Source organism: Pteropus medius, unplaced genomic scaffold (genome assembly GCF_902729225.1).
Source record: "Pteropus medius unplaced genomic scaffold, Ma_sr-lr_union100, whole genome shotgun sequence".
Classification (NCBI taxonomy): domain Eukaryota; kingdom Metazoa; phylum Chordata; class Mammalia; order Chiroptera; family Pteropodidae; genus Pteropus; species Pteropus medius.
In genome coordinates, this window is record NW_024352785.1 from 20,328,675 (window position 1) to 20,355,395 (window position 26,721).

Consider the following 26,721-nt stretch of genomic DNA (forward strand, 5'->3'; position numbering starts at 1 on the left):
CGGCACACGAAGCCGGACTGTCCCGCGCGCCGCCTGAGTCCAGGCTCGCCCGCGCGGTGCCGGGCAACTGCGCCCCAAGTCTCTCCTCCGAGGGAGACGCGTGAGGCAGCCGGGCACTCCCCTGAGAAGAGCAAAAAGCAACAGAAGCTCTGGAATTCTATACAGTCAGAGTTTGAGTCACCTAAGATGACGCAATCTCCGCACGAAGCGGGGCGGGATTCCGCGAGGACCTCATTCTAAGGCGATCACCTGGGAAGCGGAAGCCGTCGATAAAGAAACGGCGGTCGACGGCGACAGAGGTTCTGGTAGGTGTTTTTTAGTCTGTTCTCCAGTACCTTGGTAATGGCTGGGGCCAGGGATCGGAAGTCTGCATTGTTACAGAGGGCCCTCTGAACGGCTGGACTGGGACGGGTTCGGGATTCTGGTTGGCGTCAGTTCCGGAGAGGAGGCGGTGCCTCGCTTTCTCTTTTTTCTAGCCCTCATCCCGCTGCTGTTTTCTCTGCTAAGAGCGTTTTCTGTCTAAAAACTGCTTGTTCTTGTAAGCCGGGTTTAGATGCCGACCTCTCTGTCATCCTTTCCTACAATTCCGGCTGTAACGTCTTCCCTCCTTTCCACTCGCCGCCTCTCCCGAGCGCTACTAACTCTCTCATTCCGCCCCACAACTCTCTTGATCTAATTTATCTTCTACCTGTTATCTCCCCTGGGAGTCCTCCTCTGACTCCTAGGCTGGGCCAGGGCCCTCGAATTTCCCTGGGTGATAACAGAGTGGTCATTCCCGTATCTTTGTCCTTCTAGCCCGTGTGTGCTGGGGCACGGGCCAGATTCCATCCATCTCTAGCTTCAGCGTGGGGGATACAAGTGCAAAGACCACTGATTTGAGAGTCAGAACCCTATAATTAGAGTCATACCCTGCCAGTTCCCAGCTGTGTGACCCTAATTTTAGCTTTTGGAGTTTGATTTCTCGTCTGTAAGGTGGTTATGCAGAAATCAAGAAAGGAGGTGGGGCGGGGTGGACTTTGTAAACCATCAGGCACCCCTGGAAGGGAGTGACCGAATTTGGGAGAGAGGACTCTGCCATGCTTAAAGGTGAGAGATAACCTGATTTCTCTTTGCCACCTAGGAAATGCTATGAAGTTTGAAAAAAATACTTTGGTATCTATAAAATGGCTGGACTATTGTATGAGCTTTACATGACTTGCCTCTATGTAGTATGTTCGTTAGGTTTAAAAGAGACCTTGGCAATCTGGCTAATCTGTTGCTCTTATTTTACAGATGAGACTAAGGACCAGAGAAGGAATGTGACCTCCCCAAAGTCACAGAGTAACTGGTAGAGCTGGCCAAGAACCTAAACCTGTAACTAAAGAGACCAGCGATTTTTCTTTTATACTTTTGGGAAGCAGACCCTAAGGTACTTTTGTTTTATACTGTCTTTTTCCCTTTTAAACACACATCTTCTAAGCTTCCCAAACCATAGTTCTCGCACTGTATTGCCACCTTCTCAGAGAGAGGTTGTGTTTTATTCTTTGTCTGTGTTCCCAATATCCAGTACAGGGCAGGCTCATAGTTGATGTCAGTTAACGATAAGAGCAAAGACCTAATAAGCACATATTTCGCTCCAGGCATGTTTTATACAATTATAATTAACTTTTCACACTGACTCTATAATGGAGGTTCTGTTATATCCCCTTTTTACAGTTGAGGTAATAAGAGGGAAGTGAGTGAGCACCAAATAGTGGCTGGCGAAGGCTTTTGGGGATTTGAGTTTCAGAAACCAATTCATTTAATTTCCCCTCCTCCCCCTCCTCAGATCTTTGCAAATTACCTTGTGGGGAAAAAATGCCTAAAGTCAAAAGAAGCCGGAAAGCTCCCCCAGATGGCTGGGAGTTGATTGAGCCAACACTGGATGAATTAGATCAAAAGATGAGAGAAGGTGCGTGGCGGAGTTCCTGTCTTGGTGGGCTGCATTCAAAGGTCACAGGTTTAGATGCCTCCAGGGTCCAGGTATAAAGGCAAGCATAAATGCAAGGTGTTGGGGGGGTAACACTGTGGGCTCCTGATACTGACATGTTTTGTTTGCTTATTAACTCAGGAATACAGTAAGTGTTGGAAAGTAAGATAACACTAATGAAAAGGTCCTCAAAACCATTTTGGGGGCCAATTTGAATGTAAAAGCTTTAGGGAATATAGATCAAATAATCTACCTATAATTACTTACAAAGTAATTATATTCACAAAGCAAAGTATGAGATCACACGTTTGGAAGGAAGTGAAGATTTTGCATATGTATACATGTATGATATTCTTTCTTTTTAATTAAGTTTATTGGGGTAACATTGGTTACTACAATTACATTTTTTTTAGGTATACATTATCATTAGACATCTATATATTCTATTGTGTTTACCACCCAAAGTCCAGTTTCCTTCAACTACCATATATTTGATCCCCTTTACTCACTTCACCCTCTCCCTGTCCCATATTTGACCCCCTTTACCCTGTCTACCTCTCCTCTCCTCCCTCACCCAACTGGTAACCACTAGTCCATGTCCATGAGTCTCTGTCTGTCCTGCTCATTTGTTGCTTTTAGGTTTATATCCCACATATAAGTGATATGTGCTTTGCAACTTTTTCTGTCTGGCTTATTTCGCTTAGCATGATTATCTCAGGGTCTATCCATGTTGTCACAAATGGCAGTATTTCATCTCTTCTTATGGCTGAGTGATATTCCATTATATATATGTACCACAGCTTCTTTAGCCAGTCATCTATCGTAGGACACTGCGGTTGCTTCCATGTCCTGGCCATTGTGAATAATGCTGCTATGAACATCAGTATGCAAATATCTTTTGGGATATGGGTTTTCAAGTCTTTGGGGTAAATACCCAGTAGAGGGATTGCTGGATCATATGGTAGATCAATTCTTAGTTTTTTGAGGAAGCTTCATACTGTTTTCCATAGTGGCTGTACCCATTTGCAGTCCCAACGGCAGTGTATGAGGGTTCTTTATTCTCCACATTCTCTCCAACATTCGTTATTACTTGTCCTGTTGATTATAGCTATTCTAACAGGTGTGAGATGGTATCTCATTGTGGTTTTGATTTGCATTTCCGCAATAGCTAGCGATGTTGAGCATTATTTCATATATTTGTTGGCCATTTGTATGTTCTCTAGGGAGAAGTGTCTGTGACATGTATGATATTCTTTATCTCCAAAAGAAGTACTTTTTCTCCCATTTTTATTAAACCATATAGCCCTTCAGCATTTCTTTGCTTTCTCATTTTGCTCTTACTTCCACGATAAAAAAAACAATGTGGATGGCAGGTGGTGCCAGACTTGGCTTCAGTGTTGGAAACAATAGGGAACTCTGGGTATGTGGCAGACCAGAGAGGGACAGAAGCTGCTACTTACCTAGAGCCCATTTTACCATGTGGAATGCAAGCTCAGCATTACCAAATTTGCTAATTTTTTCTCAAGAGAAGTCAGAAATCCAACTGTTTGATGTGAACTGTTCTAATTTAAAATTTAAACTAAAAAGTTTGTGGGAAGAGCCAAATAAAGCCTGCCTTCAGGCTCGCTGGGGCTGCCAACTTCCAGTTTGTAACCTCTAGTACAAGTTTTGCTTGTAGGCCATGAAGGACCCTTGTGTGGCCTTTGGCATTACTAAACCTGTCCTCTTTATCTGAGAGCCATTTGCAATTGGCACTGTTATCTTAGGAAGGAACATTTCTGTTTTCTCTTTTAGTTTGTCCCCAGTATTTCCTAGCTTAGCACAACTTCTCAGCTCTTCATATGTCTCTTAGTTCATTACTCAAGTTTTTGCATAGCCACTGTTGCCCTATAAGTCCTCAAAACAAACAAACAAAAAGCCTGATTATAGAGACTGAGGGGCAGAGATGGGGGAAATTATGTGTGGCAGAGGGTTTTATGGGGATTGACAAGGGCACTCTGTGTGACCAGGACATGTAAATAACTGTTTTTATAAGGACTTTATACTAGTTAACAATCAAGTGTAATCAACACTTGCCTAAGAAACATTTAGACTTTTTAAGAATAATTGTAAAATAATTGTTTCCCAGGTTTTGAAGTTCATAGGCAGTTTTTGGCATTAGCAAAGAGGCCAAAACCTAGTCTATGCCATGATATCCCCTACCTCTGGCCTCTTCATACCTTCATAGTGTCAGGAAGGCATCACCTACTGAAAACTGCCTTCCACTTTGTGAATCTGTAGAAAACGATATCCTGGAATGTTTGCATGATCTTGTGAAAATGGGTTAAAAAAAGGGATTTTAAAAATGCAGGTGATGCTATGATTAAATATTGAGAAAAGACTCAATAGTATAGCGAGGGAGGTTCCACTTCCATGATGGCAGCGTGAGTTCCTAGCCCACCCACCCCCAGCCCTACCCTTTCCTCAGTGATCCCATCCAGTCACATGGCTTTCCCCACTCTTCACCAGGTGACCAGATGTCTTCTCCAGCCTTGACTCTACAGTAGACTATACCAACTGTCTGTTGGATGGCCCCATTTGGATATCTAAAAACATTTCAAACTTAACATGTTTGAACTGAATCCTCTTTCACCCACCCCAGAGCTGCTTCCCTTCTTAGGCCACAAACTGCGGAGCTGTCCATGACTCCCCTTTTTCTTTTATTCTTCCTATCCAAGCATCCATAACATCGATTCCTAAAAAGGGTGGCAGAACAGAGTGGGAAAATTGTTACAGAGAAATAAGACTTGAGACAAAAAAATCAACCAAATACAACATCTGGATGTTATCTGGATCCTAATTCAGACACACTAGTTGTCAACAGGTATTTTTGAAGCAATCAGTGAAAACTGAACATGGACTGAATATGGGATGCCAATAAGAAATAATGATCGATTTCATTGCATGAGATATTGACATAGATATTTTTTAAATCTTTAGTATGTTAGAGACGTATATGTACTTATGAATGCGATACTTAATTTTTGTGATTCATTTTTAAATACTCTAATTCCCCCACTCCCCAAAGTGGGGAGAACGAGATAAAATAAAACTACCTATTAGTAATTGTTGAAATTGGGTGATAGGTACTTGAAAGTTCAATAAAATGTTTTCTTTTGTGTATATTTGAAATTATCCATAGTGAAATCTTAGAAAATTAATGAATCTAAAATCTGGCTCCTTTTATCCCATCTACCCCTACCACCTGGTCCAAGCTACCCTCACCCATCATCTGGATTACTGCAATAGTTTCCTGCTTCTCTCCCTACAGTCTTCTCCACAGGGCAGCCAGGGTGAGGGTTTTAAGTCAAGTCAGATCATATCACTTTCTGCTCAGCATCCTCCAATGGCTCACCTCCCCATCAGCACAAAATCGAAATTCTTTTGTGGCCTTCCGAGTCAAACACACACTTGCCCCAGTTCCTTCTTGAACTCCATCCCCTACCTCTCTCCCTCACTCCCCACCAAACCCCGCCCCACCTAACTCTGCTGTTCCTTGATCCCTAGGTACAGTCTTGTCCTCAGGGTCTTTATTTGCTCTCTCTCTTAAGCATATTTGTCCTTCATTTTTCTTACTTTTTTATTGAGATATAATTGACTTAAAACACTATATTAGTTTTGGTGTGCCAACTAGTGATTTGATATATGTATATATTGTAAAATGATTACCACAATAAGTTTAGTAAACATCCATCACTTCACATAACTTTTTTCCTTGTGATGAGAACTTTTGAGATGTACTCTTAGCAACTTTCAAATATACAATTCAGTATTTTTAACTGTAGTCACCGTGCTGCACAATACACCCCTAGGATTTCTTTATCTTATAAAAGTATGTACCTGTACCTGTTTCTTCTGCCCCCTAGCCCACCAACACCCCTTGTTTCTTAAGGTCTCTGATCAGACATCTCCTTTGATCACCTATATAAAATGGCAGTCCCCTGTTCCCATTTTCCATCTCCTTCCATGTTTTCTTTTTCTCTGGCCATTACCACTTACCACCAGATGACAGAATGCTTCCATCCCCTGGAACTCAGCTCTGGGGCATCTCTGTCTTCCACACTGCTATGTCTTAGGCACCCACAGCAGGGCCTCTCCCCCAGCAGGCACACAGTGTACACTTGTGTCAAACCTGCCTTTTACTTGGATCACAGAATCCTGTTGAGCTGAATTATAAAATGTAATAAAATGGCCTCAGAGTTGGAGAAATGGAGGTAATAGTTTTTTTTTTTGTTTAACTGTTCCTCATCTTCCTCCTCTGCCTTAAAAACGAAGAATGGTAGACAAAGATCAACTGAGAGAAAGTTGCCTCATGGCACGTGCAAGGGTGTGAGATGCTCCTGATCCTGTAGGTATTGTTGGATTGACGGAACAGTTGTTTCCTGCAGGACTGCATGCTGTGAACTTTCAGGCCTGTCCAATTTTTTTTTCTCTTATTCCTAAAGGACTTTGGTTGGGAAATGAAATTAGAGGTACCTTAAAGATTATTAGGATGGCCATCTGTAGACCCAGAATTATCTTGAGAATTATGCTGTAGAGGACGTGGTTCCATAGCATAGCTTTACACACAAAAGGTCCTGGGTTCACGCCCTAGTGGAGCCGTGGTCCATGGTTTACGGCCATGCCACCCTGAACAAGCCCAATGTCTGATCTCGGAAGCTAAGCAGGGTCGGACCTGGCTAGTACTTGAATGGGAGACCACCTAGGAAGACCAGGTGCTGTAGGCATAAATAATAATAAATTTAAAAAAAAAAAAATTATGCTGTAGAAATAGGTCTGGAAGGTTAGAGACCAGAGGTTATCTTTGAATGACTTCTTAAAATCTTTGTTTTCTAATTTAGCTAATTAAAAAAGCATTTTTAAATTTAAAACAACATACTTTATAAGATAAAGAAGTTTGGGGGATGTATTATTGTGCAGCATAGTGACTACAGTTAACAATGCTGAATTGTATATTTGAAAGTTGCTAAAAGTAGATCTCAAAAATCTCATCACAAGAAAATTAAAATTTAAAACAATTAAATCATGGCTTTTTTTTTTACTTTATTTTAAATAACAACTCTATTAAGATAGAAATCATATGTAAAACTTGCCCTTTTAAAGTGTTCAAGTATGAGCGGGGTTCAGTAGATTCAGAGTTGGGCAACCAACATCACAATCAGTTTTACATTTCATCACTCCCAAAAGAAATCCCATACCCTTTAGTGGTCATCCTCCCTCTCATATCTCCCAATTTTAGGCAACCAGTAATCTACTTTGTCTCTAAAGACATAGAATCATAGAAAAGGTGGGCTTTGGGGACTAGTTTCTTTCACTTAGTATAATGTTTTCAAGGTTCATCCAGGTTTTAGCATTTATTAGTACTCCATTACTTTATATAGACTAAATAATATTCCATTGTATGGGTAGGTGACATTTTATCTATTCTTCAATTGATGGGACACTGGGGTGGTTTCTCTTTTTTGGCTTTTGTGAATAATGCTGTGAACATTTATATACAAGTTTTTGTGTACATATGTTTCCCATTCTCTTGGACATATACTCAGGAGTAGAATTTCTAAGTCATGTGGTAACTCTGTGTTTAACTTTCTTAGGAACCACCAGACTATTTCCACAGTGGCTGTATTATTTTACATTCCCATCAGCAGCGTGTGAAGATTCTGATTTCTTCACATCCTCAATACTTGTTATTGTCTATCATTTTGATTATAGCCAACCTAGTGGGTATAAAGTAGGATTTATTCTTTATTTATAGTTATAAAAAAAAAAAAAAACTCACTGCATCCTATGCAGAGTAACCCTACCTGCCCAAACACACCTTTTTCTCCCCAGCTGAAACAGAACCTCATGAGGGAAAGAGGAAAGTGGAATCTCTTTGGCCCATCTTCAGGATCCACCACCAGAAAACCCGCTATATTTTTGACCTCTTCTATAAGCGGAAAGCCATAAGCAGAGGTAATTGGCTAAATTCTCTTGGCTCGAGTAGCTTTCATATTTATTTAAGTAATGGCTCTATTACGAGTTTCATTTTTCTTACCACTAAAAAAGGGGGAGGGACCAATGTTGGCTAAATATTGTTTTTCATGATATAGTGATGGGCTAGGGGTGGGATAAGCTTTGTTACACCATGTGTAATGCCCTTTCCCCATCTTTTTGACAGAACTGTATGAATATTGTATTAAAGAAGGCTATGCAGACAAAAACCTGATCGCAAAATGGAAAAAGCAGGGTTATGAGAATTTATGCTGCCTGCGGTGCATTCAGACACGGGACACCAATTTTGGGACAAATTGCATTTGCCGGGTCCCCAAAAGCAAGCTAGAAGTGGTAATGTCTCTACCCCTATAATGCCTGACGATTTGAGTTTGATGTTACTTTTCAGTTCAGAATTCTGTCCTAGTTGATGCCAACGGATTTTATACTCTTTGGCCATCCCCCCTGGGAGTGAGTCCCTCTGTTCAGGAATTCATGCTAGGTAGTTTGGCAATAATTGTGTTTGCTAGGTCTGGGGGCCAGTCTCAACTCCACATTTGGGCAAGTTATTGAACTCCAAGCCTCACTAATGAAATGGGAGAATGACATCCACCCCCAAGGTGGTTAGGAGGACTGTCAGGGAGGAGTGGGCCAGTCAGTATTGCTGACCCTCTGGTGGCCCATTTTTCCAGGCCTCCTTTTCCTCACAATGACACTTTAATTGCACTACATTTTGTCTGTTAGAACTTTTTGTTCCAAACTAGGCTGAGCAGCTCGGGAATGGTACTGAGTGTGCAGTAGCTGAGCTCAGGGTGCAAACCCCTCTGAAATGGAGCTGCAGAAGGAGAGAAATTACTGGAGTGTTGGCCATTAGTGGCTTTCGCGAACACCCCTTGGCTGACTGTTGCGAGCCCAGCTGGGAGGTCAGACCAGATTGTCCATCTTTTGAGTTAGCCTTTCACACAGGTATCTCATCACAGGGTCCCTTTATTCTGCAGATTAGTTACAATTTATAGAGCTTCAGCTCTGGGCCAAGGGCTTTAGCCCAATAAGCAGCTTCTCCCTGAATCGTCTGGAAGGTCAAGGATAGGGATTCTGAGCAGTGGAAAGTGAGAGCTGCCTCCCCAAGGAAAGGCTCCGGGTGTTTTCTGCAGAGCAGGGATGGGTAGCAGGGCGCAGAAGCCCTTCTCATCTGAGAGCACCAGGATTCCATGACTGTCTGATTGGGGGTGCTGCCCCAGCACTGTGGCCAAATCAAAGCCTGCTTTAGATTTATTTAGTTGAGTTTCACCTAACTAATAAGATCGTCTTTGCTTAGACAAGGTTCTTACTCCCAGAAAAAAAGGAACAAGGAAAATATAAACCACTGCTCTGAGATCTTATGTCTGCTGGGCATGCCCCTGGCCAGACATCAGGCCACACCTGGCCTGGGGGACAAGACTGTTCTCTTGCCTTACAGATTCATATGTACACCCTTCTTCCCTGGTGTCCTCTCTAGAAAGTCCCCTAGCCCAGAGGGGGCCCTGAGGCCCCTGGCTCTAAGCCCCCTGAGCAGTAGCAGATCTACCTCCATTTCATTGCAAGATATGTCATGCTTACTTCACAGAATAACAAAAATCATTCACAGATTTTTATCCCTTTTGGGGGAAAAAGTGTTTTATGTTGAATTTCCATAAATTAAATGCACAGAGATGTAACTTCAGTGTCAACAGCAGCTGTTTCCATCTTCACAAGGAAACCAAATTTTCACCATCCAGAACTGTCACAGAGGAGTTTCTGAGGCATGTCCTATAGTGAGTGACTGTCCTGTTGCCAACCTTCTCGCCAGAGGATTACTGTGGGGGGAGGGGAGGCAGGTGGCATTTGGTGGAAGTGCAGTGTCTCAGCTGTCCTCTGTTGCAGGGTCGGATCATCGAGTGCACGCACTGCGGCTGCAGGGGCTGCTCTGGCTGAGGCCCTCAGGCCCTGACCCCTCTCCACCCAGGACACTGGACTTCGCAGGTTTCTGCCTGTTGCACCACCCCCTTTGAGAGCAGCTCTTCTCGCAGAGCGGTTCCCCAGGCTTGAGTTGGAACATGGTCTCTGTGTGTGAAGGCTTTGGTGTTCATCAGCCATGATTTATAGAAATAAAACTTTTAAACCTTTGGGCCCTGTGTTCATTCTTTCACAGAGTCAGCAGTCTGTGGGACCCAGTGGGAGAGCACCAGGCCCTGGAGACCAGTCGCTTGGGACCTGACACTGACTCCACCTCCTCCACCATATCACCTTAGTCAAGTTCACTTTCCTTATCAGAAATGAGGATGACACCCTCTGAGGCAAGGATGGCCTGAGGTGACCTGCCAAGTTGCCCAGGCTACACTGGGACCAGCCGTGAACTTGTCATGCACGCTGGGTCCAGCATTTGTTGTCCTTACCATTTGTCCACCTGCAAAATGCTGCAGCTCTTACTCTGGCCAGATCTTTCCTTCATGCTTGAGGCTACATCCATGTATCTTTAATATGAAAGGGACTCCTGGAGCTCCCACAAAGTACTGTGAAGGCTGTGCACTTTGTTCCAGCTCTGCCAGAGCTCCCCTGGGGCCTCTTTATCACCTCCCCCCACGGACGCCATCCATACCATCCTTGGGGACAATGTCTTGGTCCCCCTTGGGCTTGGTCCGGAACTTCTGCCACGGGTGGGGGATTTCCTCTGCTGGCATCACTTTTAGCCACTGCTTATAATAAGCTCGAAAGCCATCGATCTTCTCCAAGTAGGTGTTTTTTCCTTTGTACTATAATTGGAAAAGCATGGGATTCTGGAGTTTAGAGGAGCCACAATTAGAATCGCTGCACACTACCTATAGCTAATCCCAAACCCCAGCAGCTGGTTCAGGCCTCAGGGAAGTTGTTCCCCCTTCCAGGTGGTTAAGGGGAGAGGACACGAAAGTTGTTCAATACTTGAGTAGCTTACTGGAGAGAAGCGTGTACCATGAGGCAGACCCATATTCCTATCTGCTAACAAATCCTAAATATGTGTTGCTCTGCTCCTATCTCCAGGGATGTTCTCCTAACCACCCAAGTCAGAATCTCTGGGTCCCACCAATTCTGTCTCTATAGTCTGCTGAATGCCTCCCCCTCGGCAAAGCCACTGTCTGTTTTCTGACTGTCATCTCAGCACTGCTGCAGTGGTCTCTATAAAAAGATGGAAAGAAAAGGAAATAAGACGCACCAGGTACCAAAAGAAAGCTGGTAGAGGAATAGAAGAAAGCTGGTAGAGGAATAGAAGAAACAAACTATCAGAGATAAAGACTTACCACAAATGATAAAAGGTTTCAATCAAAATATTTAAGAATTCGAAACTTGTATGTACCTAATGCAGCCTGAAAGTACATAAAGCAAAAACTCGACAATCACAAATAAAAATAAGTACACCATCATAAGGGAGTATGAATATGTGGTTTGAATACAATAATCTTTGAGGCCTATGGTAGTCTGGTGACTGCTGACTGAACCTGAGAAGACCGTGAGTGGACCCTATACCACAGTGAAGAGAGTCCACTAACTAGAAGATATCTGCAATATGCAACCAATAAAACACTAGTATCCAGAATATATAAAGAACTCTGAGGATTCAGTAAGACAAGACTAATAACCGACTGCTCGAAGATGCCCAGCTATGCCCTCTGCCTAGCATATTCTCTACTGCTGTTTCACTAATTCTTAGCCTTCAAAATGACATTCAACCACCACACCTGCATGGCCATCCTTGACCCCATGCCTCCATGGCTTGGTGTGTCCTTGCTGACTTACCTCCCTCCCCATTGGGTTTGTGCTCCTCTAGGCCACAGTTGCTCTGGAGGAGCTCAGCACAGATCTGACTCAGTAAACCTAAAAACAACCCCCAGAGCCTGATAGCCTCAGAACCGCAGGGAGAGAAGTGGCCATTACAGAACAGATCTACCATTGCCCTACTGCCATCCCCATTCACTTGACAACAAGCTACATGGTTATCACGCAGTGATCAGGCACTAGGAATCCAGCTGAGCAAGGCAGACGGTCTCTACCCTTAGGGGCTTGTGATTTCATTAAGGCAAGAGGCACACGTGTACATGTAATTATAGGCTGTGAAACACGAGGAAAAGAAATAGTGCTATATGTAATGGGGAGAGAAGCGGCCAACAGGGTATCTCTGAGAAAGCCATTTACAGGATTAGAAGGAACCAGTTATGGGAAAAGCAGGGAGAGCCTATTCAAGGCACAATACAAAAAGCCTGAGGCAGGAAAGAGGCTGGTATTATCTAGAGAGAACAAAAGTCTAGTGGGACTGACAGAGTGAACAAAGGGAAGAGTGGTCTGAGATGAAATGAGCCCCGCGGAGAGGAACTCACAAGCTGTGGTCTGAGTTTCTAATTTCTCCTAAGGGAAGCCATGGGCAGTTTAAAGCAAGGGAATGCCAAATCCCAGAACCAGGTGTCGGGGGTGGCACTGGTTAAGGTGACAATGGGCACATTAGAGATTAGTGCACATACCCGGTCAAAGGTGGGTGGGTACTGGGCTGCAAACTCCAATTGGCGGATAACCACTTCATTCACTGGGACTCTGTTCTGCTTCATGTCCTTCAAGATACCAATAAGATAGGTGTAGTCCAGCTTCTTGAGGGCTGCGTTGATGAGGGTGCTGTAGATGTGGGCATTGGGGGTCATCTGGAACTTCTGGAACATCAAAGACATACATTCAGAGAGACGATGATGACTTGGGGCAAAGTGGCCTGCTGCAGCATGTCCAAGCTTGAGTTGCCCTGCTAGTCAGGTCTGCTCTGCGAGCGACCAGGGACAAGTAGGGCAGAACTGCGTAGCAACCATGGGCTGTACTGTCCAATCCAAAAGGACAGCACGCATGCCCCACTCTGTGGGTCCAACCCACATGGCTGAGGACCTTAACCCTCACAGTCCTGAGGAACCTGGACAGAAAGAATGCTTCTATCAGAGGTTAATGGACTCAGGCAGTAAACCATGGGCAGGAAACGCCCTCCTCGGCTCTTGCCTGTGGGTTTACGGCAAACCCCTACCCCACAAGAATTCTGATACATTCTTGCTCCATTCTACCCTCTCTCTCTCCAGAGTGTCAGGGCCAAGACCTGGTCCCACTCCTCAGTCTCACCCCACTGCCACCCGCTTCAAGACTGTAATATTCCCGCTCTCAATGCCCATTCCTGCAGCAGCTCACCAGGGCCTGCCTACTGTCTCTCAAATAGGGCCAATAATCATTCTATACTTGAAGCTAGAGTGATCCCACTCCCCCCGCCCTCCACCCACATATACATACTGTTTATCTTGTCTGGGTGCAGAGACCTGAGCAGGTTGGAAGGGCCCCCACTTGCCTCCACCCAGATTTCTTCCTGAGCACCCCACAAGTGCTCCTCAGCACCACGGATCCTGCCCAAGCCTGGGCACACTCACTTTCATGTCTGCCAGCAGCTGCAGACCATCCCTTGGCCTGCGGCACCCGATGGCCAAATTGCAGAATGTCTGCAGGTTAGGGACAAGTCCCCTCTTTGCCAGGGCTGGCAGCAGCGCCTGTGGGGACAAACATGGATAGTATCATGGTAAGCTGTAACTCACCAGCCCTGGCAAGAACCTTCTCTAGCAAAGCCCATGGCTGGACATTGGAGACCCCAGGGGCACAGCTCCGCTCCAAGGCCTCAGGCTCCTTCTGCTGGCCACATTGGGCACTAGCCTCAGCTTGGCATTCAAAGGCCCAGGGTCCTGTCCAGCCACCTCTCAGAGCCTAGGTTCCCAGAATTTAGCCACCCTACAAGTACATTCTTGCCTTCAAGCTTGCCTGTCCCCAGTAGGCTATCCCATGTCCCTGAATGCTCTTAATGTTCCTGCCCGTCTCTGCTACTCTGTCGGCCAACCACCCATGCACTTGAGCCTTCAATGTCCACGGAGCTGGCACCAGGGGCCCTAGGGGCTCATGGTCCAGGGTGGGAGACAACACCAACAACATGAGAAGTGTTGACTGAAGGGCCCGGGCAGGGGTGAGGAAGAGGACAAAGAACACCTACTCAGCCTGGCTGGGTCAGGGAGAGTCCTCAGGAGGGGCTCTATCATATCTAGCTTATCTAAAGATAAGTATACTCTGCACTATGGGCCCGAAGGCAGAGGCTAATGTCTTTGTCATCTTGGATGCTCATCAGTGTTCTGGCAAAAAAGGCATCACACAGAAACACGTCGTATGAATGTCTTCATTGGTGACATGGGGAGAGCCAGATACCAGCAGTGTCTTCTGGTGTGGTCAAAAAAGACACAAATGGATGTGAAGCACTTAGAACAGCATCTAGCAGAGTAAGTGTGATGTCAGCGAGGTGGGGGTGAGGGTGTCTGAAGTGTACGGACACTCAGTAGCCACCAGGCCACATGTCCCCACGCCCCTCGTGCCCTTGTTAGTGTGAGGATATGTTTGGTGTCTGCCTCCCACCAACCTGTGAGGAAGGCAGGGAGTGGAGCTGGCTAGTTCATCGCTCGATTTCCAGTTTCTCAACAGAGCCCAGGCCCAGAACAGGGGCTCTGGACAATCTGCCCGCTGACTGCAGGAATGGAAGACGCACCTGGCAGGAGAGCCGGGTTCCACAGTTGGAGGGTCAAAGGAGGGAAGGGGAACAAGGGGTCATAGCCCAGACCCCAGTGTTTGACTCCATGCCCCTCACCTTTGCCCCCTCCAGATCGCCCAGCTTGCTCTTCTTCCTCATGAGAGTGTTGAAGAATGTCACATCAGCCTCCAGCTGGTGCATGTCCAGGACTGTCAGCAGCGAGGACTCTGCAGGGCTCCCGGGCTCCACCACTTCCGCCAGCAATGTGAGGGTTTTGATGTCAGGCCTGAGCCCGTGCTCTGCCATCTTGCCCAGGAAGCCCTCCAGGCCCCCCATCAAGGCCAGTCTGTCAGCTGGGGTGGTCACGGTCCCAAAGGAGACCACATTCTGGGGGACCGCCCCCAAGGTCAGGAGGTTGGCTTCTAGGCCCCAGGGAGGCAGCTCTGGGGCCATGGAGGAGAGGGCCACTGCATTGTCAGGGTCCACTTTGGTTTCCACCTCGGACCGAGCCTTGCTGGGGACTCTGGCCTCCTGAGACTCTGGAGGCCTCTCAAGTACTTGAGAAGGTTCCAGAAACAGCTGCTTTTCCAGGTTCTCTACATGCAGCCTGGCTGAGACACCACTGACAGTCCCAGCTTGGGCTTTCCTTCTTGCCTGCAGCCCACCTGCCGGGGGCTGGAGCGGCACCATCTCCTCCCTGGGCCTCAGGAGCAGTGCTGAGGCCACCTCTGGGTCCCCCAGGCCACAGTCCCGAGCTGCCCCCAACAGCAGGTTGTAGCTATGCTGGCTCGGCTGGAGCCCCAGATTCAGCATCTGCCTCCACACCTGCCATGAGAGACAAATCTCAGCTCCATGCTCCCTCTTAGGACACAGATAGTTATCTGACCCCACACCAAGCTATGGGCAACTAAGAATCTGAAGAATCTGGGAACTCTCTGGGAGACTTCATGGGGTGCTACTCCCTTCCTCCTTTTAGCTCACCCCAAAAATGTTCTTGTAGTTTCATCCCTCCACCCACTCCCAGGGCCCCTGTACCAGGAAACAGGCTTTGCCCTGGGTCTATGCCCACCTCTGTACTTTCCTGGGATAGACAGCCAGAGCAGCTAGGTTCAGGAAGAGTCAAGGTCAACTTCAGGATTGGATTCAGCTGCACTCCGAGTGCCTACTATGTGCTTCTCATATTTGAGAGCACAGAGCAAGTATGGGCAGAGGGGAACTAAGCCAGGTAGAGTGCCTCATTAACTGTGGGCCTAAGCAGCCACGTTTCCTCTCAAGATGCTGTGTTCTCCAAAAAGGGCTGCTCTGATCATGTCTAGGTAACTCTGACACCAAGATGGCACCACATGTGCTCAAGGTCTTACTTCCTCCTCTTCATCTCTGGGCTCAAGAGGAGGCCACACTCAGTGGGCCTAGAGCTCACATCTGACTTCCTGCCCTCATCAGGGACCAGTGTGCAGGTGAGGTGGGAGCTGGTCAGGTCCAGGTGGGCACACCTGGCAATTGGGATGCTGTCCTCTGGACAGGGTCTTGAGGAGGGCAAGGGTCTTGACAGGCACTTCCACAGAGAATGTTGACAGAATTGAGTTTTAGCAGGGACACAGACACTATCCCACGGTGGCAAGTTCTGACTCTAGAGTCAGACAAACCTTGGTTTCAAATCCCAGCTCTGCTGCTTAGTGGCTGTGGGACCTTAGGCAAGTTATTTAACCTTTGGGAGCCTCGGTTGCCTGTAAAATGGGGCTAGTGGTGCCTAGCTCAAACAGTTTAATAAGTGCATGACACTGTGCACAGCTGTTAGTATTACAGACTGTTTCTAACTAGAACAGATGTAGGCCAAAGAGAGGAAGGAACTAGGTCTTGACTGGTTTTCACTATAAAGAAGCTGGCTGATGGCCAGAGGATGGCCGGCAGCCACCGCTTCTAGGGCGTCTGCAGAGAGGCAAGTATTTGGTCCAGGGCTGTCCCAGATCACTGGGGCTTAAATTCTGTGCAGACCAACTGCCTAGAGATCCTGTTGAAATGCAGATCTGGTCCCAGTGTCTGTTGGGAGTGGTGGGGAGTCTGAGACCCTGCCTTTCTGGCAAGTCTCAAATAAGGTTAATGCTGCTGGTCTGTGCTCTCCACTCCCCCAACAAACCTGGAGGGGTCTAGGTAGCCTGTGGGTACTTTACCACTCCGAGGAGCTAGGAGAGCAGCTGTGGTACCACTGCTAATACAGCATACCCACTTGATGAGGGGGGTTCTCTCCCGGAGTCTGAGGTGAGGTTAGAGCAGCATGTCTCGACTTTGACATCTATGAGACTCTCCTAGGACTACATGCATCTCCTGGGTTCCCCCGCAGAGATACTGGGGCAGGAGGGAAGGCTGTGAGGAATGGCTGAATGAGCACCCTAGGTGGGTTTGCTGCAGACATTCAGGGACCATTACCTTAGCCAATGCAAGCTGGCTGCACAGAAAGCTTCTGAGCAGTGTGAGAAAGTGGGGGCTGGCTGTGCCCTCACTCTCAGGGCAGCCATGCTACCACCACCTCGAATGGCCTCCTCTCCCTGCTGTGTGTAAAATGGGGTGAGTGGGGGGAACACTGTGCTCTGGAAAGACCAAAAAATCAAAAATATGAAGACACTCAGCACAGAGCAAAAGCAGGAGCTCAAGAAATGCACACAGAATCATCATTGGCACCTGACCACAGGTTCACAGGAGAAGCAGGGCAGCAGGAGAGACAGGAAGGCACAGCCAGGAGGGACAGACCTGCAGGGCGTATCGGAAGCCTGTCTTCTTGTCCTGGATGCAGCCCATGAGCAGGAAACTGAAGGTTTCCTCTGTGACTGCATGCCCTTTATGAACAATTTCCTGGGGGAGAAAATGAGGAGGTCCTGTTAGAAACCTATGGCAGAGCCTAGGCCCACCCAATGGGTCTGACTCTGGGCAGACATTCCCAGGTCTGCACGTCTTGAAGAGGTGGGGCCTGAATCCGGCTCTGGGGTCGGCTCAAAACCAGCTCCTGAGCAAAGCTGACTGCCGCCTACAGTTCCTCCTTTCTTTCCCAGGCCTCTCTCTTCCCAGCTGCTCCTATCACTTCTGTGCAGCCCTTCTGCAAAAACCGCCCCAGTGGTTACTTTTAGCCCCTGTACTCGAGACTTTGGAATTACAGAGCTGGCTTCAAGTCCCAGCTTTACCACTGGCCAGCTGTGAGAGAGTCAGCAAGGCTCCCTGGTCTTAGTTTCCTCATCTGTGGAGTAGGGTCACAGGTAGAATTTGCCTTAGAAGATCTTTGGAACAACCACACAAGATGGTGTGGTGACTGCACACAGCAAGTGCTCACAGCACTAGTTACCATCGGCCTCTCTCAGGACTGTTGGGATTGGCCATTGCCTTCTTGAGACATTTCTTCCACCTCTCAGCACCTCAGGGTCTCCTCCTCGAGCCTGTCTTCCTCTGTCCCTTGTCAGCAGGGGTGCTCCCGCCCCACTGCTGCCACTCTCCCATCTCCCCCTCTGTCGCAACCCTTCTACCTCAGTGAGGTTTTACTCCATGCTCTCTCCTGCACAACCTCAGCTATTTCTTAACTGGTCCTCTCCTCACCAACCAGAGTGGACCTGCCTAAAATACCAATCTGACATCTCTGGACAGATCAGGCCAGAGACCTATCAGCCACACTCCTTCTGGTACCGGCCTCACCCATAGCACCCTCTGGAGGAATTTGTCCCTCACAGAGAGGTCTCCAGGCTTAAGACTCCATGATCCTGCCTCTCCAGCAGGGCAGGCCCACTCAAGCCAGCTAACCCAGGGACTGGCCAAAGGCTGCTCTGCACCACATGGTGCCTGCACAGTCCATCAAGGTCCTCTCTCCTGGAATGGACAGGAGAGACATGCTTGCGTGCAGTGAGGAAAAGCGTCAGTCAGTAATATAAGGAGTGAGACAGAAAGCAGCCAAGTCACTTTGGGTAGAACATAAGAACAGAGAGTGAGGCATGACTGAGTGAAGAGTACGAAGACAAGGCTGCCGAGGGCCTTGCTGAGCCCTGACACTGCCCTGGTTCTCCTGAGGTTTGGTTGTGGGGACCTAGAACCTTCCCTGTTTCCCATAAACTTTCATTTTGGTGTTAATTTGCATCTGTCTCACTTCCTTGCAACCTGAGAAAACAGAACCACCACCCTGCTTGTGGTCCTCCCTGCTCAAATTTCCTCCTAGTCTCTTCTGTATACCAAAAATAAAAACTCTTCTTACAAGGCCACTGGGGAGCAGAAGCAGCTGCAGGTCAAAGCCCTAATGCAGACAGGCCCCTGCTCAGTGCTCCCATGCCTCAAGGGAAACTTGCCTGTTTCCCTCAAACCCGACACACCGACCGGCTGGACTCCACAGCTCCCTGGACACTGGAGCTTTTTCTTCTAAGCAGGAGGCCCTCCCTGGGGAGCACCAATTCATCCTAATTGCTATGAGGCTGCCCTCCTCCATGACATCATGAAGTCCCACATAGCAGGACACAGCACACAGCAGCACACACAACCTACCTCCCTCATGGGGTTGGGGGCCTCTCTGTCCATCAGACCAAGGCCTCTGAGAACAGGGTCTCATTACGTTCATCTGTGAACCCAGAATCCAGCACAGGGCCTATCTCACTGGCCCCTGAATCTTCTGCATGAAGGACACAAATGGCCACAGCCTCACACATGCTACATGGGGCAGGTCCCAAGTAGGAGGTAAGAAGGAAGAGTGTGCCCACCTTGAACACATCGAGGCACATCCTGAGGTCTGCACACATGGCAGCCATCTTCAGCAGGGCATGGTACGTTTTCAAGTTGAGCTGGAAGTTTCTGGCCTGGAGCTGCTGCCGTAGCTTCTGGGCACTCTGCAGAGCAGAGTCCTTCCAGGGGGACTCAGCGCAGACATTGAACAGGGCTGTATAGGTGGCATCTGAGGGTTCCAGGTCCCGCTTTTTCATCTGTGGAGATGGGGAGAAACTTGGAGGTGGCTCCAGGATCATCTGGACATACACAGGTGACAGCTACCTCAAGAGGAAGCTAGCGAGGACTCCGTTATCTCATTAAAAAGCCTGGAAGTGAGACCTGTGCTAAGGCAGAGCTGAATGACACATCAGAGCTTGGCTTTCCAAATCCAACTCAGCCTGACCCCACATCCCAGATGCATCAAACAAGAAACCATGCCCCTATAGCATTCATCAGCCCACCCTGGGCTTGAGGTGCTTGAAGCAGGGTCCTCCTGATGTTCCCACCCTCTGACCGACAAGGCCACCCTGACTGTTATGGGGCCCTGGGGTGAATCTGCTCTGGGTAAGAGCAGGAGGGAGCAATCAAAGCCCAGCTCTAGTGTTTACTAACTGAAGGGTCATGGGCAAGGTAGCTCCTATTGGAAAAACAAAGATGATATTGTCACCTTTAAAGGTTGTTGCAAGGATTGGGGAAGAGAGTGGCCCCCAGACCAGAAGCAGCCAGGAGCATGTTACTACAACACATCTCAGAGCCCTCCACCCTGAGGAGTCACAAACCCCAGGCTGGGGCCGACACTGTGCTTATCAAGCCTCCTGGTGACTGAGCCCCTGGTAAAGACAAGCACTCACTGTTCCTCAGAGAAGGGCCACCTGACCAAGGGCAGGCAACAAGCTGCTTCAAAGAGGACTATAAAGAATCCTGCTTTTAAAGTCAGGTTGTTTGGGGCTCAAATCCCAATTCCAGGGGTAACCTTGGACAAGGCTCTTTATCTCTCTGGGCCTCAGTTTCCTTATCTGAAAAATGGAGATGGTAATCCCAACATCGAGGATAACAGATGCTCTATATGTATTTATACATTCGACAGATGTGTACTAAGGACTTACTACAAGCCAGGCACTAGTGGTCACCAGGACAGACACAGCCTGTCTTCACTGAGCTTACACTCTAGAGGGGGAGACACACAACAGACAAATAACCAAAAACTATAGTGAATGCTACAAAGGACACCCATGGAAAAAGGCTAGAAAGGGAAAAAGAGCACCTTCACAGTGGAGAAATCTGGCAAACACCACTTAATCAAGTGACCAAGGTAAATGTCACCTGTGATAAGTCATGCTGATGTTGTGAATCCCTAGTAAGAGAAGGGTACTTCGCCTCTGTGATATTCTTTCCCCAAACCCACATCCCCAGTCTTATTATGAGAAAGTACAGATTCTCAAATGATGGACATTCTACAAAATCCCTAACCAGTACTCCGCAAAACTGTCAAGGTCATGAAAAACAAGGAATCTCAGAAAATGTCACAGATTGAAGGAGCCAGTAGAGGAATCCAGATCAGATACAGGAAAGAAAGAGGATAGCAGTGGAAAAACTGGTGAAATCCAAATACAGCCTAGAGTTCAATTAACAGTAATGAACTAATGGTGGTTTCTTAGTTTTGACAAATCTACCATCGTAACATAAGATGTTAACACGGGGAAAGGGGGTGTGAGGGTATTTGTGAACTTTCTACACTATCTTTGTAACTTTTCCATAAATCTAAAATTATTCCAAAACAAGAAGTTTATTGGGAGGAAAAAGCAGCAAAGTAATAGAGTTAAATAGAGTGGCCTCGGCTTCTCTGAGGTGATGTGTGGGAAGTCACTTAAGGATCCTCGGAATGTAAGGAAGTGCTGCTAAGGACTCTTAATCAAGAGCCACAATAAATGCCCCTCCCCCGCTTCATTTAGCACCTGAATGTTTTTCTCCTGGCTAGGTGATCAGGGAAGCCTCTTGTTTTTCTATGCCGTGACATTTAATTAGGTTTTGTTTTTTTTTTAAAGGATATGTTACTTTAACATTTCTAAGCACAATTCTTTCCACTTGCTTCTACGTAGAGATTATCAGGCCTAGAGTAGGAGTGTCCCAAATGACAAGACTAGGGTTCCCAAGAATCTTTGCTGGAGTAAAGGATGTCTCAGCTTCTGGCTACAAAAGATAGGATCACTTCCGCTAGAGTCCACAGCTCTTTCCCAACTCACGAAAGAAATAGCTTCCTGGCTGAGAATAACAAATATGCCACACCCCAGAGATGGGTGAATGTAAAGTAAAACCATCTTCCCTGAGGAATGAAAGCCCTTTTTCAAAGGACCAGCTTTGGAAGAAAGGTGCATGTGTATGCATTTGTGTAGGGTGAGGGTAGGGATAAAAGAAAAGGAGCACAAACACACTTAGAATAGCAGTGGGAAAACACATAGGGCCTGCCATCATCCAGGCAGATGTTGGAGGACTTCCCATGTCACCTCATCTAATTATCCAAGATCGCCTCCATTTTACAGATGATGAAACTGAGGCCAGAGGGGTTAAATCATCTGCCCAGAGTCATGTGCTAGCAGGTGACACATTGAGGATTTGCACCTAGTTTTTTTTAGTACCCAAACCCATGCTCTTTGGAGCCTTGCCCCTGCCACCGCTATGCCCCCTACTCACATCGTTGTAGAGCCTGAAGGCCTTCTTCAAGTAGCCAGCCCGGCCACAGCCCCCAATCAGCACCGTGTAGTTGCACTCAAGAGGCTGGAGTCGCTCCTCCTTCAGCATCTGCCTCTCGAACAGGTCCAGAGCCTCAGCCAGCTGTGTGAGGAAGAAGGAACAACGGAGGGGAGTCAGGGTGGCTTCAAAACCCTCAGCAGAGGGAGGGAGCTTGAGACTGAGGGACCCTCCCTGAGCCCAGACCAGGCCTACTCAGGAGCTAAACACCTATCCTGGGCCTCTGTCACTAGCTTCTTGGCCCCTGTGCTCTGCAGCATGGGAGCTTTGTGATAGCCGGAAAGGAAAGCCCATTGGATTCCCACCACCCATGGAAGCTCTCAACCCTACTGCCATGACTACCTTCCCTCTAGCCAGAAGGTGAGCTCCTTGAGGGCAGGGGCCAAAGATGTCTTTGCATCTCTGTGAACCAGGGCCTGGCACTCAGTTAAGTCCCCAGAAAATGTTAATTCTGTGAATCTCAGGACCCATCTTGCTCTCAATTCTTTGCTGACTCCACCCATAGTGTCCGAGCTGAACAGGAGGCTGGGTTCTGGTCAGTTTGGTGGGCATGCTGAGAACCACTATGCTGCACAAACATAGGGGGCCATTCACAGCAACAGCCTGCAACAGCGCAGGACGGCAGCTTGGGTGACTAGCTGTATCCAACTGCAAACTCCTTTGGCCCACAGTTGTCTTTACCCCATTCTCACCCTTAAACCATTTACATTCAAATCTTTGGTTCACTCCTTTACTAGGTTTTTTTTTCATCCATGCATTCAAATAATAGTTACTGAGTCCTACTATGTGCCAGGCAAGATCTATGTGCAGGAGATACAGCAGGAAACAAGAGAGATTTCCCTCATGGAGCTCATCTTCTAGTGTGGAAAGACAGATATTAAACGAGATAACTAAAAGAATATATAGTATGTCAAATGATGATAGGTGCTATGAACAAAAATGAAGCAGTAAGGATCAGAAGAAGGGTATGGGAGATTCAGTTTTAGATACCACAGCTTAGCGGGGCCTCACCCAGATGACAGGTGAACAAAGATATGAAGGAGGTGCTATCTGAGGGAACAGCCAGAGCAAAGGCCCTGAATCTCAAGATGGCTCCTGAGATTCACAGTATGCTTGAGAGTTGGAGGAGCAGAGAGGAGGCTAGGAAGCTGCAGCAGAGTAAGTAGGGGGATGAGAGTGGTGTGGTAAGGGTGGGTAGAGGGGTGGTGGTGGAAGATCTTGCAGGCTTCATAAGCCATCGTAAGGACTTTGGCTTCTCTTTCCCAATTTTTCATTACGAAAAATTTCAAATATACACAAAAGTAGAGAGAACAGTGTTAATCACGACGATTATTAATGTTTGGCCAATCTTGTTTCACCTCTACCCTGCACTCCTCCTCCAAACAGAATTTCTTAAAGCAAATGCAAGATATGCTACCATTTCATTCATAAAGTCTTCAACACATACCTCCAAAAGAATTTTAAACATAAATGGAATGTTATTGTCAATACCTAAGAAAGCAAACATCTTCAATGTCACTGAATACATTGGGAGTTTTGGAGAGGAGTAACGCTATTTGCTTTCTGCTTTAACAGGACAGCTCTGTGCTGTGAGCCGACATCTGGGCAGGAGGTGGCAAAGGCAGTGGGGAGCCCAGTAACAGGTGTAATAGCTGAGAGGGGGCAAGGAGAAGGCTAAGCCAGAGCGTTCAGGGGTTGGGTTTTGAGAAGTGATGGGACCGGCAACGTTTTGAAATTAGAGCTGGTAAGAGAGTTAGGAATGACCTGAAGGCATTTGGCTTGAGCAGATGGAATAGTGGGAGTGCCATTTAGATGAAAAAAGTGTAATGAAAACAAGGTTGGGAACAAAAATTTCAGGTCGATGTGGGTAAGTGTAAGGGAGAATTGAGAAGGTAGCTGGATACACAGGGAGTCCACAGGAAGACCGGGCTGGAGATACAAATATGAGGGGACACTGAAAGCAGGAGCCTGGTGGGTCACCCGGTATAGCACCCAGAGAGAGTAAAGAGGAGATAAAAGCCCTGAGCATCCCAACCTTTAGAGATTGAGAATGTAGGGTGGCCCTTCACAAAGTACTGAGCTACCATGGATACAAGAGCCAGGAGCAACAGAATCCAAAGGTTCCCTCACCTTTCCTTCCTTGATCAGGCGTTTGCACTGAAAGAAGTACCAGTAAGGGGTGTTTCTCCGGCCCTGCCATGATTTTGGCTCCAGCTCCCTTTCTTCATCCTCTTCAGCACTCTGTTCCCTGAGCCGCAGGTTATACAACTGGGCTGTTGATTTGCGGAACATTCTCCGGGAGGAGTATTTATCAGAAAGGGTCCCAAAGCTCTCCTCCTCCTCTTTCTCCTGGGTGGCCACAGAGCTGGGCTGGCTCGGGTCAGAGCTGAAGCTGTGCATGTTCTTCTGGCTCCCCTGGCCGAGGGGCAGCTGAGAGAGGGAGCTGCTGAAAGCTGCTGGTGTTGGCCCAGTCAGCCCCATGGCCCTCAGCCATACAAGACTCTCCCTACCTCCTGCCCACCTGGCTCTGAGAGGGTCAAGGTGTTGCAAGACAGTCAGTCCCCTGGGGCAGGGGCTGGAGAAGAGCCGGGCAAGTCTCACAAGGTCCATCGCTGGCTTTCACCTCCAGGGCCTAATATAGGTCAGAAAAATAATGAAGTCAACTCAGGTTCATAGCCCAAAAAGGCAGATAGACAGAGAACTGGTTACAAACTGAGTCCTGAGGTTAGAAAGCCTAGCTTCTGACTCAAGCTCTACCAAATAACCATCCGTGAATCCCTGGGCCCTCACTGCTCTGGTCTCAGTCCCCTTGCCTGCAAACTGGGGTTAACTATGTCACCTACACAGCACTAGGCAATGACTGAATGAGGTCTCAGATACACTGCATGCAGCACAGTGCTGGCACAGTAGACACACAATAGATACAAGCTATTGATATTATTGAGCCATGATGTAAGGGCACAGGTACTGAAATCAGAGCTAAGTTTGAGTCCTAGCCAGAGCTGTGTGACTATGCCCATTACTTGATGACGTTCCTGTGCCTCAAATTCTTCAGCTGCAAGATGAGGATAATCACACTCACCTCACCATAAGGTTAAAAAGATTAAATGAGATGTTTTTAGCACAATGCCTGGCATTTAATAGGTGTTCAAAAAATTGTAGCTATTATCATTTATTAGGGAAAAAAATGTTGGCATTCTGGGCCTCTGCACAGGAGAGCTAACTCAAGCATTTCTTTTCTGCAAAAGTCATGGACAAATGGGTTAGAGCTGTGCTATCCAATATTATAGCTACTGGCCACATGTGGCTACTGAGCACATGAAATGTAGCTAATTGGAGATGTGCCAGAAGTATAAAATACACACCAGATTTCTAAGACTTTGTACAAAAAAATCAATATTAAATATACGCATCATTTTACATGTTGAAATAATATTCTGGATACACTGGACTAAAGAAAATTTAACATTAATTAGAAATTTCTTTTGACTTTAATATGGCTACTTGAAAATTTAAAATTATATATATAATTATATATGGACATATACAGCTGTTGGACAGTGCTAGGCTAGAGGTCCTACTCTGCATACTTGAAACTCTTTCATAATATCAAAATAACCAGCGTGAAAATATTTTAAGGTCTGGTTATATCAGATTATTGTTAGAAAGACCTCAGTGGTGATGGCAGACTGAACAGATTAATTACTGAGGCCCAGGAAGGGTAGTGACTTGCTGGAGGCCCTGCAGCAGTGCTATAGGGAAGACTGGCCAGCTGTGGAACTGCGCTGGTTTTGAATCCAGGTCAAGGACAACCAGGAGGTTGTGACACTAGTGCTGAGGGCCTTTACTGGTAATTCCATATCTGGTGAATCCTGCGACTCCAATAGAAACAGAATGCACGCGCATATGTAATTTAAAATTTTTAAATAGCCACATTAATTAAAGTGTTTACATGCATTAAATGAAATGCACGGGATTACCAAAAAAAAAAAATTGAAATAGGTATCAGATGTTTTAAAAACAAACTTATGATATATGCTTCTTTTCAATACACTAAAAACAAGAACCTATCATTCTGTCAAAGTAGTAATGAGTGGAAATTGTAGCTTGTATTGTTGTAGATACTCTATCTCCAACTACTCATTTACATGCATCCCCACTTGAAATCACGACTTAGTTTTGGGCACTAACGATACTCGTCAGTCTGGGAAGGAAATGCTCAATTTCACAGAGACAATAAAGGTGTAATTTTCTTCCTACCCAAAGTCATTAATCTGCCCAGGCTAATAACCCCTGAATTAGACACGCTGCCGCTGTTTTCTCTCGGGGGACCCGCCCCTCCCCAGACGCCCCCAGGGAGCCTCAGGCCAGTGGCTTTTAGAGCTTCGCTTTACTCACCGGACGCCCCCGGCTAAACCCCGACTGCTACACTCGCTGCCCTTCTGACCTGTCCCCGTCCAGGTTCCAGGCTCCTGTGAGAGTCAAATACGAACTCACTCCGAGACTGGCCAGTGAACGCGGCTCGGTGCCTGCTCGCCCTGCATCGCCCACCCGCTGGATCCCGCGTCCCCGCCTCGCTGCACGAGGTTCTTCCCAGCCACCTTCTCTCAGGAGAGCGCCCCAGCCAACCAGGCGCAGGCGCGATCTGGGTCGCGAACTCTCCGCCTGTACAGATTCACAGGCGCGAGGCCAGGCGGGAGTTCGGCTGGCGGCT

The 26,721-nt window shown here is 47.2% G+C and overlaps 2 protein-coding genes and 1 pseudogene across 10 annotated transcripts; 2 read left to right on the top strand and 1 right to left on the bottom strand.

The window, feature by feature from the left end:
- The first annotated feature begins 128 nt into the window (after positions 1-128).
- BUD31 (BUD31 spliceosome associated protein) lies at positions 129-10,107 on the top strand. Of its 3 annotated transcripts, none has more exons than XM_039848626.1 (7): positions 129-305; positions 1,273-1,408; positions 1,808-1,930; positions 7,820-7,942; positions 8,148-8,314; positions 9,650-9,753; positions 9,863-10,107. In XM_039848626.1, coding segments are annotated over exons 3-7 (489 nt in total). In that variant the 5' UTR covers positions 129-305; positions 1,273-1,408; positions 1,808-1,836; the 3' UTR covers positions 9,864-10,107. The 3 variants fall into 3 exon arrangements, with proteins under 3 accessions (XP_039704560.1, XP_039704562.1, XP_039704561.1); XM_039848627.1 differs by lacking the exon at positions 129-305 and adding an exon at positions 675-1,086; XM_039848628.1 differs by lacking the exon at positions 9,650-9,753.
- PTCD1 (pentatricopeptide repeat domain 1) lies at positions 3,076-26,721 on the bottom strand. Of its 7 annotated transcripts, XM_039848608.1 has the most exons (11): positions 26,609-26,627; positions 26,406-26,479; positions 24,138-24,639; positions 21,951-22,091; positions 19,256-19,474; positions 17,280-17,381; positions 14,649-15,356; positions 13,399-13,515; positions 12,469-12,651; positions 10,578-10,731; positions 3,077-4,683 (listed from the first exon to the last, which is right to left on the bottom strand). In XM_039848608.1, exons 3-11 carry the CDS (start codon positions 24,615-24,617, stop codon positions 4,604-4,606), a joined length of 2,184 nt encoding a protein of 727 aa, XP_039704542.1. In that variant the 5' UTR covers positions 24,618-24,639; positions 26,406-26,479; positions 26,609-26,627; the 3' UTR covers positions 3,077-4,603. The 7 variants fall into 7 exon arrangements, with proteins under 7 accessions (XP_039704544.1, XP_039704545.1, XP_039704542.1 ...); XM_039848609.1 differs by lacking the exon at positions 26,406-26,479 and having other exon boundaries at positions 26,609-26,721; XM_039848607.1 differs by lacking the exon at positions 26,406-26,479 and having other exon boundaries at positions 26,505-26,721.
- LOC120591008 (uncharacterized) lies at positions 6,599-6,714 on the top strand (annotated as a pseudogene).

Coding starts and splice junctions, on each gene's coding strand:
- BUD31 (XM_039848626.1), top strand. CDS start 1,837: ATGCCTAAAGTCAAAAGAAGCCGGAAAGCTCCCCCAGATGGCTGGGAG. Junction 1,931..7,819: donor AGATCAAAAGATGAGAGAAG/GTGCGTGGCGGA, acceptor TTTTCTCCCCAG/CTGAAACAGAACCTCATGAG. Junction 8,315..9,649: donor CCAAAAGCAAGCTAGAAGTG/GTAATGTCTCTA, acceptor TTAAATGCACAG/AGATGTAACTTCAGTGTCAA.
- PTCD1 (XM_039848609.1), bottom strand. CDS start 24,617: ATGGACCTTGTGAGACTTGCCCGGCTCTTCTCCAGCCCCTGCCCCAGG. Junction 13,516..14,648: donor GCGATCTGGAGGGGGCAAAG/GTGAGGGGCATG, acceptor TTGTCCCCACAG/GCGCTGCTGCCAGCCCTGGC. Junction 10,732..12,468: donor ACCCACCCACCTTTGACCGG/GTATGTGCACTA, acceptor TTCCAATTATAG/TACAAAGGAAAAAACACCTA.